This window comes from Drosophila erecta, unplaced genomic scaffold, assembly GCF_003286155.1.
Source record: "Drosophila erecta strain 14021-0224.00,06,07 unplaced genomic scaffold, DereRS2 tig00000021-arrow-pilon, whole genome shotgun sequence".
Lineage (NCBI taxonomy): Eukaryota > Metazoa > Arthropoda > Insecta > Diptera > Drosophilidae > Drosophila > Drosophila erecta.
In genome coordinates this window covers 24,865,525-24,881,849 of record NW_020825198.1, presented here as the reverse complement: position 1 = coordinate 24,881,849, position 16,325 = coordinate 24,865,525, and the positions used below count along the sequence as shown (strand labels likewise).

The 16,325-nt window shown below is 42.3% G+C and overlaps 1 protein-coding gene across 1 annotated transcript in view; it reads right to left on the bottom strand.

The window, feature by feature from the left end:
- LOC26526594 (piezo-type mechanosensitive ion channel component) overlaps positions 1-12,209 on the bottom strand; it is a gene marked incomplete at its 3' end in the record, with an annotated part of 53,981 nt that extends 41,772 nt beyond the window's left edge. Inside the window, exons 1-3 of the mRNA XM_026976418.1 lie at positions 12,184-12,209; positions 11,928-12,083; positions 11,734-11,878 (exon numbers count right to left, since the gene is read on the bottom strand). Of these exons, the coding sequence (XP_026832219.1) occupies positions 11,734-11,878; positions 11,928-12,083; positions 12,184-12,209 (327 nt within the window). The remainder of the gene's footprint in view (positions 1-11,733; positions 11,879-11,927; positions 12,084-12,183) is intronic.
- Positions 12,210-16,325: the final 4,116 nt, after the last annotated feature.

The following is a 16,325-nucleotide window of genomic DNA, read 5'->3' as shown; positions in this document are numbered from 1 at the left end:
AAGGTCAAAAGGTACTACAAAGTTTGTTTCGTTTTGTTATACGTATACCATTCATTTTCATCTTTTGAATAAGGTAATTTATTTGTTTTGATATAAAATTACCGACATTCTTTAATAAGATTGTCATATTTTCTTCAAGTTGGTAAAGGTAATAGGAATTTGTATTGTCTTGTTTTGTATTTGTATTGTATTGTATTGTTTTCAATCATAGTTTTGGAAATCATAGATGTCTGTGCCTGCGAGTGTAAGCTGTAATCTGAATGTAAGCCGGTTGTATTATGTTTAGTTATATGGTTTGTTGCTTTTTGTGAAAAAAAAAAAGCTATTGGGTGAAACTTTGTTTTTGTAATAAAATTCCACCAATTCCTTCACTTTTTTTTTTTTTGAGATAATAATAAATTTTTATTAAACGTTAAGCAACCAATTAAATGGTTTTAAAACGTAGGAACTAACAAAATCGTATCAAACATAACATGGAAACATAAAAGGAAGGATAACCTAACAATTTTTATTACAATGGGTTTTATATAAAATATATTTTGTTTTTGACTACTGGAGGAGCACCCGCGTTCGTTGCCTCCTTGTTGACCGAAGGTCTCCTGGATACGCCTCTTTAGTCTTCGCCTGGACGTCGGGTTAACCAAAGAAGCCGCTAGGTGGTTCGTGTGGGCCTGAAGTTGATCGTTGTAGCGACTTGAATGGCGATTGATCTGTTGCCTAATAGTGAGGATTTTGAGGTCGTTTGCAATGTCCACATTTCTTGCATACCAGGGCGCATTTGTGATCGTGCGCAACGCTCGGTTTTGAACCCTTTGCACTCGCATGATGCTCGGCCGTACCCATACCTGGACGCAGTAGGTCATCGAAGGAGCATGTAGAGCAGCACTATATTCCTTAGGCTTAGCTGGCTTCAACAACCAGTTTAGTTTCCTAAGCTTCCCGCGGCAAGTTGCTGCAATTTTATTGGTGTGCTGCCTCTACATGAGCCGCTTGTCCAGGATCAATACCAGGTACATCGCTTGGGGTGATTGGGGGATAAGACTGTCCTGCAATTTGACCCTAGGGAGGACTTTATGCCTCAGGGAAAAATTGCAGTGCTGGGACTTGTTTCCATTGATGGATATATTCCACCTGTTTGTCCACTCGCTATACAGGTCCCAAAATTGTTGGGTTTTCCTGGATGCCTCCAAGGAATACGTGTCATCAGCATACGTTGCCAGAAGGGTACTGGGATCTCTGGGATATGGTAGGTCGGAAGTGTAGAGGGTGTATAGAACAGGACCCAGTACACTACCCTGCGGAACGCTGATGGTAGATCTTTCACCTCTCACTTCGACCATGAATGTTCGCTCCAGCTGATATGATTTTAGGAGGAGATATTGCACAGTTGGCCGGAGGGATTTTAGCTTAAAAAGCAAGCCATTATGCCACACTCGATAAAATGCTTCCTTCACGTCTAGGAAGACTGCAGAGCTGTATTGTCCGTTTTCAAAGGCATCTAGGATATGCTGCGTTACACGATGTGCTTGTTCTGGGGTTCCATGGTGGTTCCGAAAGCCGAACCACCAGATCACCGGAATGGCGTCCTGAACACAACTAACTGCCATCATTCTGCTAAGAAATATTCTGGTTGCAATTTTTGTATCTGTAGACAAACTTCATCATGACTCACATGACGAATGGGCTCTGCAGCTGGGCATGCAGTATTAATCAATGTCAGTGTCAGGCTTCGCAAGGTCGAATGGCTGAAATCGTCCTTCCAATTCGTCAGCAAAAGTCAAGGAAGCTTCAGCATCAAATCTGCACCAAGTGTTGTCAGCACGCTTTATAGGGATTCTTATCTTGCTGATTTCCAGAGGTTAAATCCATGTGCTTTTGTGGGATCAGCATTTCGTAACGAAATAATCGTTTTTTGTTTTATGCAACAACTTCTTCAGCTCGTCCTCAGCACGACGATAAGATCTTTTATCGCCCGGATCTTTGAACCGAAGATATACTCAGCTAAAACTCTTCCACTGGCTGTAGAATTTCGAGAGCCTCAAAGTCGATGATGTGCATTCCAGTCTCCAGCAATTAGGAATTTGGGTCCTAGTTCCTCGAATAATGTGTTAAAGTCATCGCTGGTGCACAGAAAGTTTGGAGGGCAATAAATAGATGCAAATGCTATTTCGCCTTGGTCCGTTTTAACCTTGACTGCAACACATTGAGCACTTTGATGTTCCATAGTTAAAAATTGGTAGTATTTAAGACAGGACTTTATGAGTACTGCAGAGCCTCCACGGTGACGATCAGCAGGATGGTTGGATTGCTGAACGTCAAATCCATGAAGCTTGTAGTATGACCGGGTACAGAAGTGTGTTTCGCTGACCAACATAATATCAATGTTATGATTTCGCACAAAAAGCGCCAGTTCCAGAGCCCTGTTGGCCAGCCCATCGGCGTTCCACACGCCCCCTGCAACGCTCCCGTATGAAAGCATAGGTACAATGCCTCTTCGTGCAATAGCTGGTTGTTGAGGGGGACTACGATGGGAAGTAGCACCTCTACGTCTACTCACTATCTGCTGGTAGACGAGACAGCCCTTGTAGCTATCTGTATGATTACCGCCACAGTTGACGCATTTAACTGGACGGACTTCTCGCTGGCAGTCCTCAATGGCATGTTGCTGGCCACATCTTACACAAATAAAATCCTTATGGCAGTTACTTTTTGTATGGTAAAAGGATTGGCGCCGATGGCATTGCACGACGTCGTCCTTTTTGAGAGGAAGTTCGACGCGTATCCGTTGGCGACAGAGCGTCTTAAGCTCATGTATTTACTTGTTGTTGGCAGCGGATTCTAGTTCAACAAAAACCAGGTTAACAAGCTTTATTTTGTCGAAAGGGCTTCTGGGTCTATAAACCTCACTATATGGCCCAGTGAGGTAAGGCTTTAATTAATGTCCTCATCTGGGACAGAATGATGTACACCTCGGATAACAATGCGGTAGGATCTCTCCTCTTTAAGCTGCCAGGTATGCAAAGGTTTTTTTTTAAAGTAAGCGATTTCGTTACGGCTATGTACGTATCTGAGTCTGAAGCCAGGATCGAAACGGAATTATCTGGGAGGCATGGGTGGATGGAATATTTTGTTGGGTGAACGGTCGTATCTATAAATCTGATGAGTCCGTTCAGAGATTCGTAATTTTTGACTACAATTGGGGGTGGTTTGTGAGACGGTGGAGTTACGTTACTGCCAGAGGTCTGATTTGGGATAAAACTGCTGCTGGTAGAGCTGTTTTTGTTGGCTTGGTTGGTGCTGCTGGTGCTGCAACTGGCTTGATTGCAGTTGTTGGGGCTGACCTGGTTGCTATTGGTGTTGTTGGAGCTCGTACTGGCGTGGATTGGGTTGTTGTGGCTGGGGTTACGAAGATCGATAGTCGTCTCGTCTTCTGTATCCTTTTGTTGTGGGCTTTTTGAGTTCTTTGGCGATCGAATTGGGGGACCTTGACTCTAAGCGTCGCTTGTTATTCTTGGGACGTGGGGTCCAAAAATCGTCGTCATCTTGCTCAGAAAGAGGGTCTTGAGCTGCAATGGGTGGAGCATTGTTAGAGGACGGTGCATATAGGACGCTAAATTCATTCAATGAGCGATTCAGAGCATCTCTCATTTTTTGTTGAGCCGCAGTCACATTCGTTGCAATATCAAAATCACTTTCGAACATAGTGAAGGATTTCTACTGCTTGATACTGCTTTACCGACTTCAGGTTCACGGTGCTCTTTTGCATAGGCTCCAATAAGGCGGCCGTGGCCGAGTGGCCAAGGAGGCCGACTCCCAGTCAGGCGGCACTCGGCTCGAGTCCCAGCTGAGCAGACGAATTGTTTTCTTTTTTACTTCAATGATTTCAGGCTGTAATGTTCAGCGTTTTTCTGAGACTTGCAACGACAGCAATTTGCAATTGTTTCTTATCCGTTTTTCTTTCAGTTGTAATCGCGTAGAGCATAACTGAAGCGGTGAACGGGATCACTGACACCGCGACTCTAGTCGCCACGAAAGTGGACTTGTCCATAGACTCAACACAAAGAATTTCGCAGCGATGCAAAAACGCGTCTGCACTCCACGAAGGTATGATCGAGACTTGAATATTCGTATTGCCCAGTGGGTGTTACAAAAGCCGTGTATTGCACTGAGTCTCTACTACTTTCACCTGTTGATATCCGTTCTTCAAATCTAAAAGTGTAAAATATTGGTTCCCTTCTAATCTTTCTGAACAGTTATCTATGAGCGGCAATGGATAACCATCACGAGACGGTTTTTTTTTGAGTTGCCTACAATCCACACACATCCGTTTTTCTCCAGATGTTTTCTAACCAGGACCTAAAAGGTAAATTACTTTCTCGTAATCGCTGGAGTGTTGGGTAAATCGAAATAATTTATTCTTATTATTTCAATGAGCTCACTACAATCATTTCACTTTGTCAAAATTTTCATCAACCTTAAATACATCAATACTATGAATTCTTACGTTCATGATCAATTTCAATATCCTTATCTAAACTACTTTTCTGAAATATCTGCGTATTTTCTAATTTATTTAAAGTTCACAATGTTTCAATATATTAACTTGCTCACTATCAATATGAAATCTATTCACTGGTTCACTATCCAAATTCATTCTTTTTACTGGTTCACTATCCAAATTCAATAAAACACTATCAATATTCAATAAATCAATTTATCTTCTTCCTTTTATTTTATCCTTAAAAACTAATTTTATTCACTTACGACCTAAAAGAACATGTGTTGCGACATTATTGTCGGGAACAACAAAAACTGAGATTTGTTCTTCTATGCTTTGAAAATTAAGTTAAACAAAAATTTTTTCAAATGATTTTATGCATTAACACCGCAATATTCTGTTGGGATCAATACGTCATTAGGTTCCATAAATGATATCGCTGTGTGCTAAATTAAACTAACGGCGCTGCCGGTATCAAACATAGCATAAAGAACCGTCATATCCGATCAATGCAAAAACATACTCCTACCTTATTAAATATAGGGATAAACATCTTGTTCTCCTCCTCATCTCGTATCAGCTGGTTGTTGGTTGCTCCCACGAGCCTTGGATTAGCTGTTGGCTGCTGTTGGCAATCCTTAATATACAATTTGCTCAACAGATCCACAGCGGAAACAAGATCCTTTCTCGCGCTTTGGTGCTGTACAAGATAAAGCGTATTGTCCATGTACCGAACAATTAAAGCAGCGTTTGTGCCTCCTCTACTCCAATAGCACTTCTCATGCGAATTGCCATAGTTTGGAAATCTTTCCGTAGATTTACATATTTCCGTGTCATCTCTATCAATTGCCCAATTGTGGTTGCTCAGTACAATACCGCAATATTTTATGAACGATCTATATTTGATGAAAATTATCAATTATAATTTGTGCTGTACATTTTTTATTAATATCTTCACGCATAGCAATATCGTCCATTAGGAGTATGTAGTCCATGACGGTGTTCTTGCAGGGCTAAATATGGTATCTTTCAAAAGCAGTAAGATATCGGCTGTTGAAGTTCTGCGGCCAAATGTCTTGATAAAATTTTCTATAAATGCATCGTAATTACGATGCAGCGGTAAGCACACAAGAACCGGTCGACATCTGTTCCTGGTTTCATCAGCATCCGGAAACAGCGGAGTTGAAAAAAAGCTCTTTCGAAATCCAAAATCCATGCTTCTTAATTTTTAGTAGCGGAGAACGGAACCAAGAGTTGCTTACCCAATTGGAAGTTGTTCCTTAATCTCAGTCCATTTGGGATTGCAGGTGAATGTGATGAACAAATCAGGTCGTTCATATTTGCGAACATACGACATTTCATCTTGGGCGTACTCATGCATATGACAGCGTTGTATTGATGGCAGTATTGTCATTTGACCAACATTATTCACATTTCTCTGTCTCAATCTTGACATACATGTCAACGGTGCACTGGTAAAACCGGCGACGACATTGTAAGTGTGGTTGTTATTCCATGACCTTACCATGATTCACTTACCATGATTACTTACCATTAATCGGTAAGAATAGTAGTTCATTGAACTTACATTCTTATTGGATTCCACTCTTGCAAACAAAATAAATTGTATGTCTTAATATTTGTGCTAAATATTTTTTAAATATTTCGTTTACGCTTTGCCAGACAATATCACGTGATTCAAGGTTTTTCCCAAAAACGATGACAGCAACCATCAATTGTTGGGGTATTGAAACGTTCACGATGTTGAACAATTGACACTTTGTCAGCCTTTATCACAATTTTGTGTTCAACGGTTCAACAATTTTTTTCCCATCGTGAACACAACGCTGTTCCACTTCTTGCGGTGAATTTCCCATGAATGGCAACAGTGAATGTTTTGTTGTGATGTTGTTAAATGATTGTGATGTTCGTGTGTAACGATCGTTCATTGCAGCAAAAGTCGAGGATCTTATTAATGGCTCTTTTTCCCATATACCGTGTTAAGCAAGGGAAGGACAACGAGAGAGCGACACAGCGCAGCCGATTGACTATAATTATATCCGTTACTAAAAGAGTATACTAGATTCGTTGAAAAGTATGTAACAGGCAGGAGGAAACGTTTCCATATAAAGTACATTTATATATTCTTTATCAAAATCAATAGCCGAGTCGATCTGGCCATGTCCGTCTGTCCGTCCGTATGGAAACCTAGATCTCAGGAACTACAAAAGCTAGAATGTTGAGATTAAGCATGCAGCTTCCAGGGACATAGTTTGTTTCCGAATGTTGCCACGCCCATTCTAACGCTTACACCCCGCAAAGTTGGGGATGCAGCGGTTTTCAGGAGGCATTTTTCCGGACAAACAGTGTTGCCTATGGAGAGGCGATCGTCCACCATGGCATAGGTTTCCTCGGAGTTTACGGCGACCTTGTCATGCTTGACCATGACTTGTTTTTTTTCAAGGGTTGTAGGAAGGAGAAGAAGCAAGAGGTAGTCCTTGGGAGCGACCTTAGGCATGGCCAGAATATACAGAAGCGCCGTTCCGTTAATTAACACGGACGGGCGAGAAAACTCCAGTGCTTCGACTGCATTCTGATACGGCAGGTTCCTTATTTCAGTTAAAATCGACTGTACTTCCTCGTAGACGATGACAGTAGTGTATCCATTTTTTTTCGCTCCTTTGACCAACAATGGCATATGAATGCATTGCACCACTCACACATTCACTCCACCCAACATCCTTGCTCATTTGGTCTGCGCCTCCGAGGGCGCATTCATAATTTCCCCATTAACCATATTTTCCTGTTAAGCAAGAGTGCCCCAAAAAGCGTAAAGAAGAAGAGATTGTCACCCATCCACCCCATGGAAATAACTCTTGCTCCCTGATGGATTTTAAATGAACTTTAACACGTGCGCGAGTGGGATGGTCAAAAAGGACCGAACAGGTTCGCTTCACAGATTATCCTTGAGTTGATTTTACAGCTAAACTAATAACAAAAAATGTTCATTCCAGTTGGCAACAGCAGTTGGCGCAGAACGAAAACTTTCCTAATGAGATATTGAGCATTCAGAAATTGCAAATTGCATGGCATTCGTAAGAAGATGTTACTCAAGTCTTGCAAAAAGAGAATACCATCCGTTAATAGCTTTACCTATAATGTCCCTTAAAAGCGTATAAGGAAACCTATACATTACGAAGTTCAATTCCTGCAGCCAAACTTTACGAAGTTCCATTTCTGCAGGCAAACTCATTTCCTGATCCTGACAGGTACTTTTGCTATGCTACTGAGTTTTCGAATTTTCCCAAATGTGATTTCCAATTCAAATTCATAGTTAAGAAAGCATTTCTAAAATGCATTCGATCCATTGAGTGGCATCAAACTGCCCAGCGTTAATCCGTACTTGTGGGTCGGCCATTTTTACGGCATTTTCCTGAGCACGAAGAATGGCGTCCCAGTCCGACGCATCCGGTGACCCCGCAATCCATTTCCAGGCGGACCCAATCCATTCCAGCGACCGACGTCCACGCTGTGTACCCGTCAGTCTCGACAGGCCCTCCTGTGACTCCTCCAAGTAGTGCGCCACCAGCGGTGCAATTCTGGGATCCGTTAGCTTCACACGCCAGACGGTGCTCTCTTGCAGTGGGACTAGCGGAGCCTCATATTTAAAGAGGCCCGCCATATGGGTTGGAGAGAATAGTCTTATGAGTAATATTATATTATCTGATGTTACTTAAATTAGCTTAGAGGTAAGGGATTAAGTACGTCAGTGTTAAGAAATGCTTCTGTTTCGTTTTAAAAAGGTGCGTGAATTATTGGTGTGTTTAAATTATGGTACAAGTGGTTTTGAAGTGTTTAATCATGGTCGTGTAGGGGAAGCGTGTAAAACGCACACAAACGATCTGGTGCCATTTCAGTTCCGTAAGTCTGACTTTTGGAAGATCTTGCCTCTCTTGGTTTTTATTGTCACATTTCTATCTTCGACAATCTTCTCGGCTTTAAAACGTTGCTTCTCCTTCGTTTTTATTTGTTTATTGGCAACGAATATTTTGTCGCCCTCGTTATATGGCTCGCCTTGTTTTATTATGAGCCGCGCTTGCGACCTCTTGTCGGTATTTAATCAGACCCCTAACGTCCTCGAGAACCTTAGTTCTGAAGTTAGTTAGACCTTGGTAGTGATTCTGGCCGAGCTGTCAATAAACAGGACCGCTGGCTTATTAGTTACTGAGTGGATAGAATTGTTGTACCTATCTACCGCAGTGGCAACCAATTCATTTAATTTGAAGCTGGGTGCTCGCACTTCAAACACCGGTAAATCTCGAGGAAGGTATTATGAAACCTCTCGATTTGGCCATTGACTTCGCTTTTCTATGTCGTTGTGTTGTACAGGCCGATACCCAACGTACGCAGGTAATTCAGAACCGTTGGACACAGAACTGGTCTCATTGTCAGAGACCAGTACCCTTGGAACGGTAAAGTAGTGAAGTACCTCAACTAGTTTTTCCCGTAGATGGATCGCCGAGTTCGATTCGAGAGGGAAGAGCTTGGCAAATTTCGTGAATTTGTCTATACAGCTTAAGTAAATATTCTCCTCCAAGGTGAAAATATCGATGTGAAGAATTTCACACGGGTACCTTGGGATAGGTGTTGGTTGGAGAAATGTTTTTTTGGGGTACCTCTCGTACTTGAAGAGCGTACGCACTCGCACAACGAGAGTTGCCTGCGGATGGTACTCGCCATCTAGGAGAAATAGTATTTCTCAAAAAGCTGCAGGCGCACCTGTTTGGCACCCCTATGAGCTCTGCGATGTTATCGTTCAATAACTTCGCAGATCTCTTCGGTATCCGACAAGTCTATCACCAGCCTCTGCGTTATTCGAATTTTTAAAATTCTCTAAGCAAAGGCGTTGGAATGATGGCAGGTAAGTTTCCGGGATTTCCGGTGGTTTACGGTATTTTCCAAAGGTAACGACCAATTTGGACAAAAGACCAGTACCGACGGGAAAAAGATGGCGTTCGATGCCCCTGTGGGGTTTCTCGCACAAGTATTCCGAACGCTCAGGTTCAAAAACTAGTTGATTCCGGTAAACATTAATGGGTACTTCTTCGTGAGGTAGCAAGTTGGTCTGCGCTATGCACGGTGGAGCCCCCTTCAGCAGTGTACGGACGGCACCAATCAAAGTAGATTCATCGGAACTATACGGGACAAGGCGTCAGCATCTACCGGGCTTGTAGATGAGAAAACCATTGTACTCCTCTATTCTCGCTTTCCAACGTTTTAGTTTGGCATTGAAATTCCTACTCCCTAACGCAAACGACAAAAGTTGATGGTCTGTATAAACCTTAACCGATGCAGCGCCATACAAATAGGACCTGAGGTTGTCCAATGGCCAGACTATAGCAAGCAGCTCTTTTTCTATAGTGACATAGTTTTCCTCAGTTAAGACTATAACTACTGGGTTACGGGCTACATTTTCGGATTCTAAAGTACTAATCCTATTATAAATTTTTTCCATATCGTCTTTAAGCCCGTTCATTTGGGCAAGAAGTGCATTAAGTGTCTCCTTGATTTTCTTCTTTTTAACATAAGTGCAACGGACAAACAAAAAGCAACGGGAGTATATCGAATCGGATAAGAATATAGACAGATAACCAAGATTTCAAGATTTAATTATTTAATAATGTTACTTTAAGAATTCACGGATTTTAAATTTTTCTAATAAAAGGCACAGATAGTAAATGCTGTTTCACACGCCCTTGGCAATTTGTGTTAATCCTTGTGTGAGCGTGTTGAGTGTGTCGTTTCTTTCTTAATATCTGCAGGAAGGAGAACAATGTCTTTCAGTTCAATTGCAGGCAATGGGTTTTTTTTTCTTTTTTGCTTGTTATTTTTTCGATTTTAATTAATTTAATATATGACGACAGTGACGGACGATTTTGTGTTGAGTTGAACTTAGCACTGGGCACAGTGGTCCGTATTTTTCCTCTTTGGCCTTAGCCTACTAAGGTACGGTTGCCACACAATCCACTGGTCAGCTTTTTCGGGTGCCTCCGCACCGCTCAGCCTATTCAGCAGATTGCTACACGCCTTAGTTCACAATTCACAGTTCATTCTGTTACTGACGAAATTCTTCTTCTTGTTTTCTTCGGGTTGACGCTATGTGCTTTGTACTCGCGAATGGGCTACAGGGGCTGTACACAAATCGCCGCAGTGGGTTGCTACATAGGTCCTTTCTTATATTTAAAGTAGACACTTTGCGCCCGCGTAAAATGTGCCCCGCTCCTGGATGGACACGGCATTCTCACCGCGGCGGGTGGTCGTTTTTTTTTACTTTTATAGTTTCACTATCAATCACTGGTCACTTGTCCTTATCTTGTTTTACCACATTTCGTGGTTCACTTTTTCCGTTTTTTTTCTGTTTTTATTTTCTTATTTTTATAATTTTTATCGTGTTAAGTTGGTAACCATTGCGGGTAGTCAGAATTCTGACTGTTCGGGCGTCAGTTAAGTAAGACTATTTCTCGCTTGACTTGCTACGGCTCTCGTAGCCGCATAGCTCATCTAGTAAGTATGGAGAGCATTCCAAGTGTTCTTTGTAGATCAATGGCTTCTGCTGTGTGGCCGAAATGCGAGCCATGCTATGTCAGCGGTTGCTTACCCAACATCCGCTGACTGCGCTGCTCCCAACAACAAAGTGTCGCCTGAATACGTCGTCGAGTTAGTGGACAAGCCCCTCCGCCTTTGCGAAGTCAGCGTTATTAAGGAATGTACTTAGAAGTGACTGACCGTCGAGTGGCGCAACGGGGAGAGCGCGTGTAAGAGCGGCGGTCGATAGGAGAGGGGTGATGATACTTGGAGAGGGTTCATAACTTATATGAGGAACGATATTATTGCACATGCCAATATTGCATTGTTTACAATAAATAAGTTTAAAAAATGCTGTTGAATGCGGTAACCAACAGTAAAGTAGCTATCGCATCAATCAAATGAATATATTTTTTGAATCTCTAGTTTGCTTGGTTAAAACAAACGGTACAAACGGTTATACATAATATATATACTCTGATTGACCTGTACCTATTAAATTATCAAAAAAGCAATCAAAAACCATATTCGGGGCCTGGTCGATTTATAAAAATAATAAGAGAATTATAAGAGAATGTCGTTTTATTTTTACCAATTTGCATAAATCATTAGTTAGGGTTCCCGCGTTTTTTCCGCGGGGTACTTACCACAAATTTAGGAAATCCAAACAGTAAAATGAAAAAGCTAATAAAATCACAGAGAAATAATAAAGTGTAAACATCAGTTGACAATCGTGACTTATGTCGCAACGTTAAAAAAAATTTATGGAATCCAGATAATAATCCTCCTTTATGCCTAAAAACATAATACTTAGTTGTTATTACTGAACTATTGAGGTACATACGCTAATCCCTGCATTGTTTTGCGATAATATTCGGATTCAATGTTTTGATACACGTATTTATTTTCCAAAACTGGTAGAAGTAAATCATCCTTGTCTCTCTTGAATTCTGTTGTATTAGAACGCATGACTTTTTTTGAAGTGTCACCTGCCTCTTCCCTTAAAATAATAAAGATTTATTATTATTCTTATTAATATTATTATTATTATTATTAATAAAGGTGCGCTTTCGATCTACAATTAGATCGCACTCACTCACCCATGCATGCGCGCATCGATGCACATAAAATAAAATTAAATCTAAAAGAAATAGTTAATAAAAAAGGTTATTAGCTCAACATTTAGTTTCCCCGACGTGTTTTTGCATAAACAATCGCTGTTGTTGTAGAGTTCGTTGTTGAACAAAAATATGTTTCCGCAATATTCCGAAAAGATTAAATACAGTGAGCAATTGCTCGAAATTGGGTTATTTTTGGGCGCATATATAGCCGAATATCGGAAGATGCTGCTAGTTCTCTGTGTTGCTGTTGCCGTGGCTGCTGAAAATTCTAACTTCGTTTGACGATTCCGGACGGCATGTGAGGTTGGAGCTGATCGATGAACTACGACAAACATTTAAGATAATTCTCAACGAGCTCGAAGAACTAAATATTAACGAAATTGAAAGTAATCACTACCACTTAAGCTTTGCTAACTGCATTTCTCGGTGCTATTGCAGCCATCAGCAGTGTCCACTTAGACATAGGGCACCGAAAGTCAGGCCTGCTTAAATATTGACTTTTTCAGCTAAAACATACTCCAACATATTGATCTGGCGAACCCCGACTTTCATCGTTCTCAACGCATAGATTTACTGATTAGCGCCAGTCTCTTCTACGAACTGCTGGGCGTCAATCTTCTGCCGGGATTGCTCTAATGCAGTAAACTTGGTTAGGTTGATTTGTTTCTGGAGGTTGCGATCGCTCGGATGGCACGAACCCCATACGGTATTATCGGAGAGGCCAGTACTGGAAGTTCGTCGAAGAGTCTTGCTTGGAATTTCTTCGTACACTGAAGGAGTAGTAAGGCTCACTAGCTCACTTTCCTCGCTTTGAACCACGATAGACTTCGTCGAGTATATGGACAGCTGGAGAAGTTTTCGTTCAATGATTTAATGATCGTAGCCCAATCATCGTATCGAAGAATTGTATTGCAGCAGTATCGGCAAATCTCTGCCTCTTAGGGATTCTGTTAAAAGCCACGTTTCGGCCGGGGGGATTATGTTGGGTCTTGCAGCCGCCAGGTTTTTTTTTTATTTGTTTATTGCCTTTATTTGTTTATTTGACACACAATTTATCTCTACGGCACCTCAGCTGTGCGATTATCTCTCGTTATCTAAGCTCGCCACTAATCAATTTTGCCTGCTGTCTCTGATGCTATCTAACATAAAAAGTGCCACGCGTCAGTGTAAATTATGTGATTCCAGTTAGTCCAGAGGTCTTCCTTCTTCAGTAGAGGTTCGCCTTTGACTAAGACTGAAGAGAAGACAATTATGGAAACTAAGCTTACCCCATCGCGCCACCACAAGTCGGCAAGCCGACTCAGCATTTCTTGCAGCGTGAAGCAACACTCCCAATAGGAAGTGTCAGCTTTCCGCTGCCAGGCGTTCTTTGCACGGAGCGCTGAACCCAATTCTAACGCGTCAGCATTGTTTATACAAAGCTACTTAGTTGTTATGAAGCAATACATTGTTAGTTGTTAACTACTCCCACCGTTTATGACCGTCCTCGGTAATGTTGAATGTGTCGATGGTTCGCTGTATCTTCCTGGAGGCTCGTCTTCTCCTTAGTACCAGATAAAGGGCGAAAGAGCCAATCAAACCGACGTTTAGGACCACACCAGCTACGAACCAGAGTCTAGGCGAGCCCTCAGATCCCATGTCATCCATAAGGCTTTGGATGTAGTGTAGGTTCTCGTTATTCATCCGGTGTAGCAGAGGGATGCTGAGCACAGGGTCGTTGCCGACGATGTTAAGTAATGGTGAACGCACAATGCCTGGCTGCTTGCTTAATGTTTTCCGTAGATTTACGAACTCGAAGCCGTTGATTGTTGCCGTTCGCTCGAAGGTCACCAGGTAGGTTCCCTCTACCAGTATTTCTGGGCTGCCATCAGTGCTAACGCGAGCTGCAGCTTCGTTGATAATCACAACGCCATCATCTACGGGACTTACTTCTTGTGAGTGGCTGGGTTGAGTATGGCATTGAACAGCGTTTCCGGCGTGGAGTGAGCGCGCACAAGTGTCGCGCCGAGAACACTCGCAGAACGTGTAGTGGGTGGTATCTGTGCATCCAGTGACCGCAAAGATGTCATGCTCACATTCGGCCAGTGTGTCCTCGTCGAGGCGTAAGATGGTGTGTTGGTGAGATACAGGGTAGACGGCGACCTTCTTGCAATTGAACTTGACTCTGGGATAGGCAATTAAAATGTGAATGCTATTTTCGGACTGGAGGACCCTGATCTTGGATGCTTCTATTAAGCTGACAATTGGGGTGTCCTGTTCTACAAGAGACTTCAAGTCGGCATGGTCAAGAATTGTGGGATTTACGATGTTTGATTTGGCCAAAGTGATAGTGAGAATTACATTTTGAATTTCTGTAAATAGCATCCTATTTCTTGCCAGTAGAGCTTCGTATAAGTGTGGAGTGTCAACCAAGTCACTTTTACGGGCGTTGATCACCTTATTGATGGTTCCTGGGTTTCGGAATTTATAATTATCTGCCTGGAATTAGACTCTACTAGTTGGGCCTCTGTGATCTTAATCTGTAGAAGGTCCGTGGCATCGGGAGTATCCGCCACTACCTTTAAGGCAGTTCCTAGGAAATCTACACTCCTAGCAACCCTATGGTGGACTTTGAGGACGGACAACAGGGTTCTAAGATGGTCAGTATCGACTTCTAGTAACTTACGCATATGCGAATGGGGAAAGGACGCGAACAGTTTCTGTGTTTCGTCTATCATACCAGCGTACTCGGAAAGGTTACTCGAATGTTTCAAGAGGCAACAGCGAAGGTGAGGGGTTGGTGGTCGGTAAATATATTGATTTCCCTAGAGCCATACAGGAAGTTCTGCAGCTTACCTAGGGCCCATACGATCGCCAGCAATTCCCTTTCGTTTGTGGCATAGATCTGCTCGGGCTGTTTAAGGGTGTGCGAAATCATGGTGATCGGCCTGCCCTCTTGAGATAGGACTGAACCGATGCCACTTGCCGAAGCGTCTGTCAAAAGGCTTTTTAAAGTTTTGGTATTTGAGTATAACATCCTCGGATGCTAGAATGTTACGCAGCCTTTGAAATTCGTTGCGTTGAGTTTCATTAAACTCAACAGGAATCTTTTTGGACACGTGTTTACTCACCGAACCATTTTCCCCTTTTAGGATATCTGTAATCGGACGGGCTATGGCAGCAAAGTCTTTGATGAAGACTCTGTAATAACTGGCTAAACCAAGGAAAGATATATCTTTGTAAACTCCTGAATGGCCTTCACCTTTTCCGGATCGGATTTACTTCCGTCCTTACTGACAATAAAGCCGAGGTATTCTACACTTTCTTTAAAGAACTTAGTTTTCTCCTGGCTTACTCTCATATTGGCATCGATTAGGCATTTTAGCACCGTATCGATGTGGCGGACATGGTCGGACTCGTTTTCTGAGAAAATTATTACGTCATCTACATAGACGTAACATATTTTCCCAATTTGTTCTCTTAGTATTCTGCTTGCATTTCTGAAGTCGAACGGTAGACGACCAAATTCGTATTTGCCGCCGTTTACTGAGAACGACGTCTTCTCACGGTCATGTTCCGCGAGGTATATTTGGTGATACCCTGATTTGAGATCAAGGGTAGTGAAGAATTTTGCCTTGCCCAGACTCGCTAGAATCATTTGGATGCTAGGCATAGGGTAACGGTCTGGGATAGTGCGCTCATTTAACTTTCTGAAGTCAATTACCAACCTCTTGTTCAGGTTACTGAACGAGTCAGTGCCCTTTTTGTCAACAACCAACGTCGGGCTGTTATAGGGAGACCTTGATGGCCTGATGATGCCATCCTTCGTTATTCACGAAGTCAGAAACACCCATGAGGTTTGGGTAAGCTCTCGAGTACACCGGTTCGTTGTCTACAGTACGAATTGTGGCAGTGACAGCAGTGTTGAAAGGGAGAGCTTCATGTGAAGTGGAGAAGGCCTTTTTCCTTCTCAAAATTGTGTCCTTGAACTCCTTTTTAATGGAGGCAGGCACCACAGTGTCATTCACGTCAGTGAAGTTCACACTAGGGCAGCTAAAATAGTGAAGTTTTTCACAACCGCCCTGATACTCTAAAGAGTCCTCAGCTAGATTCAACTTGACTCCGGCCTGTGTTAACAGTTC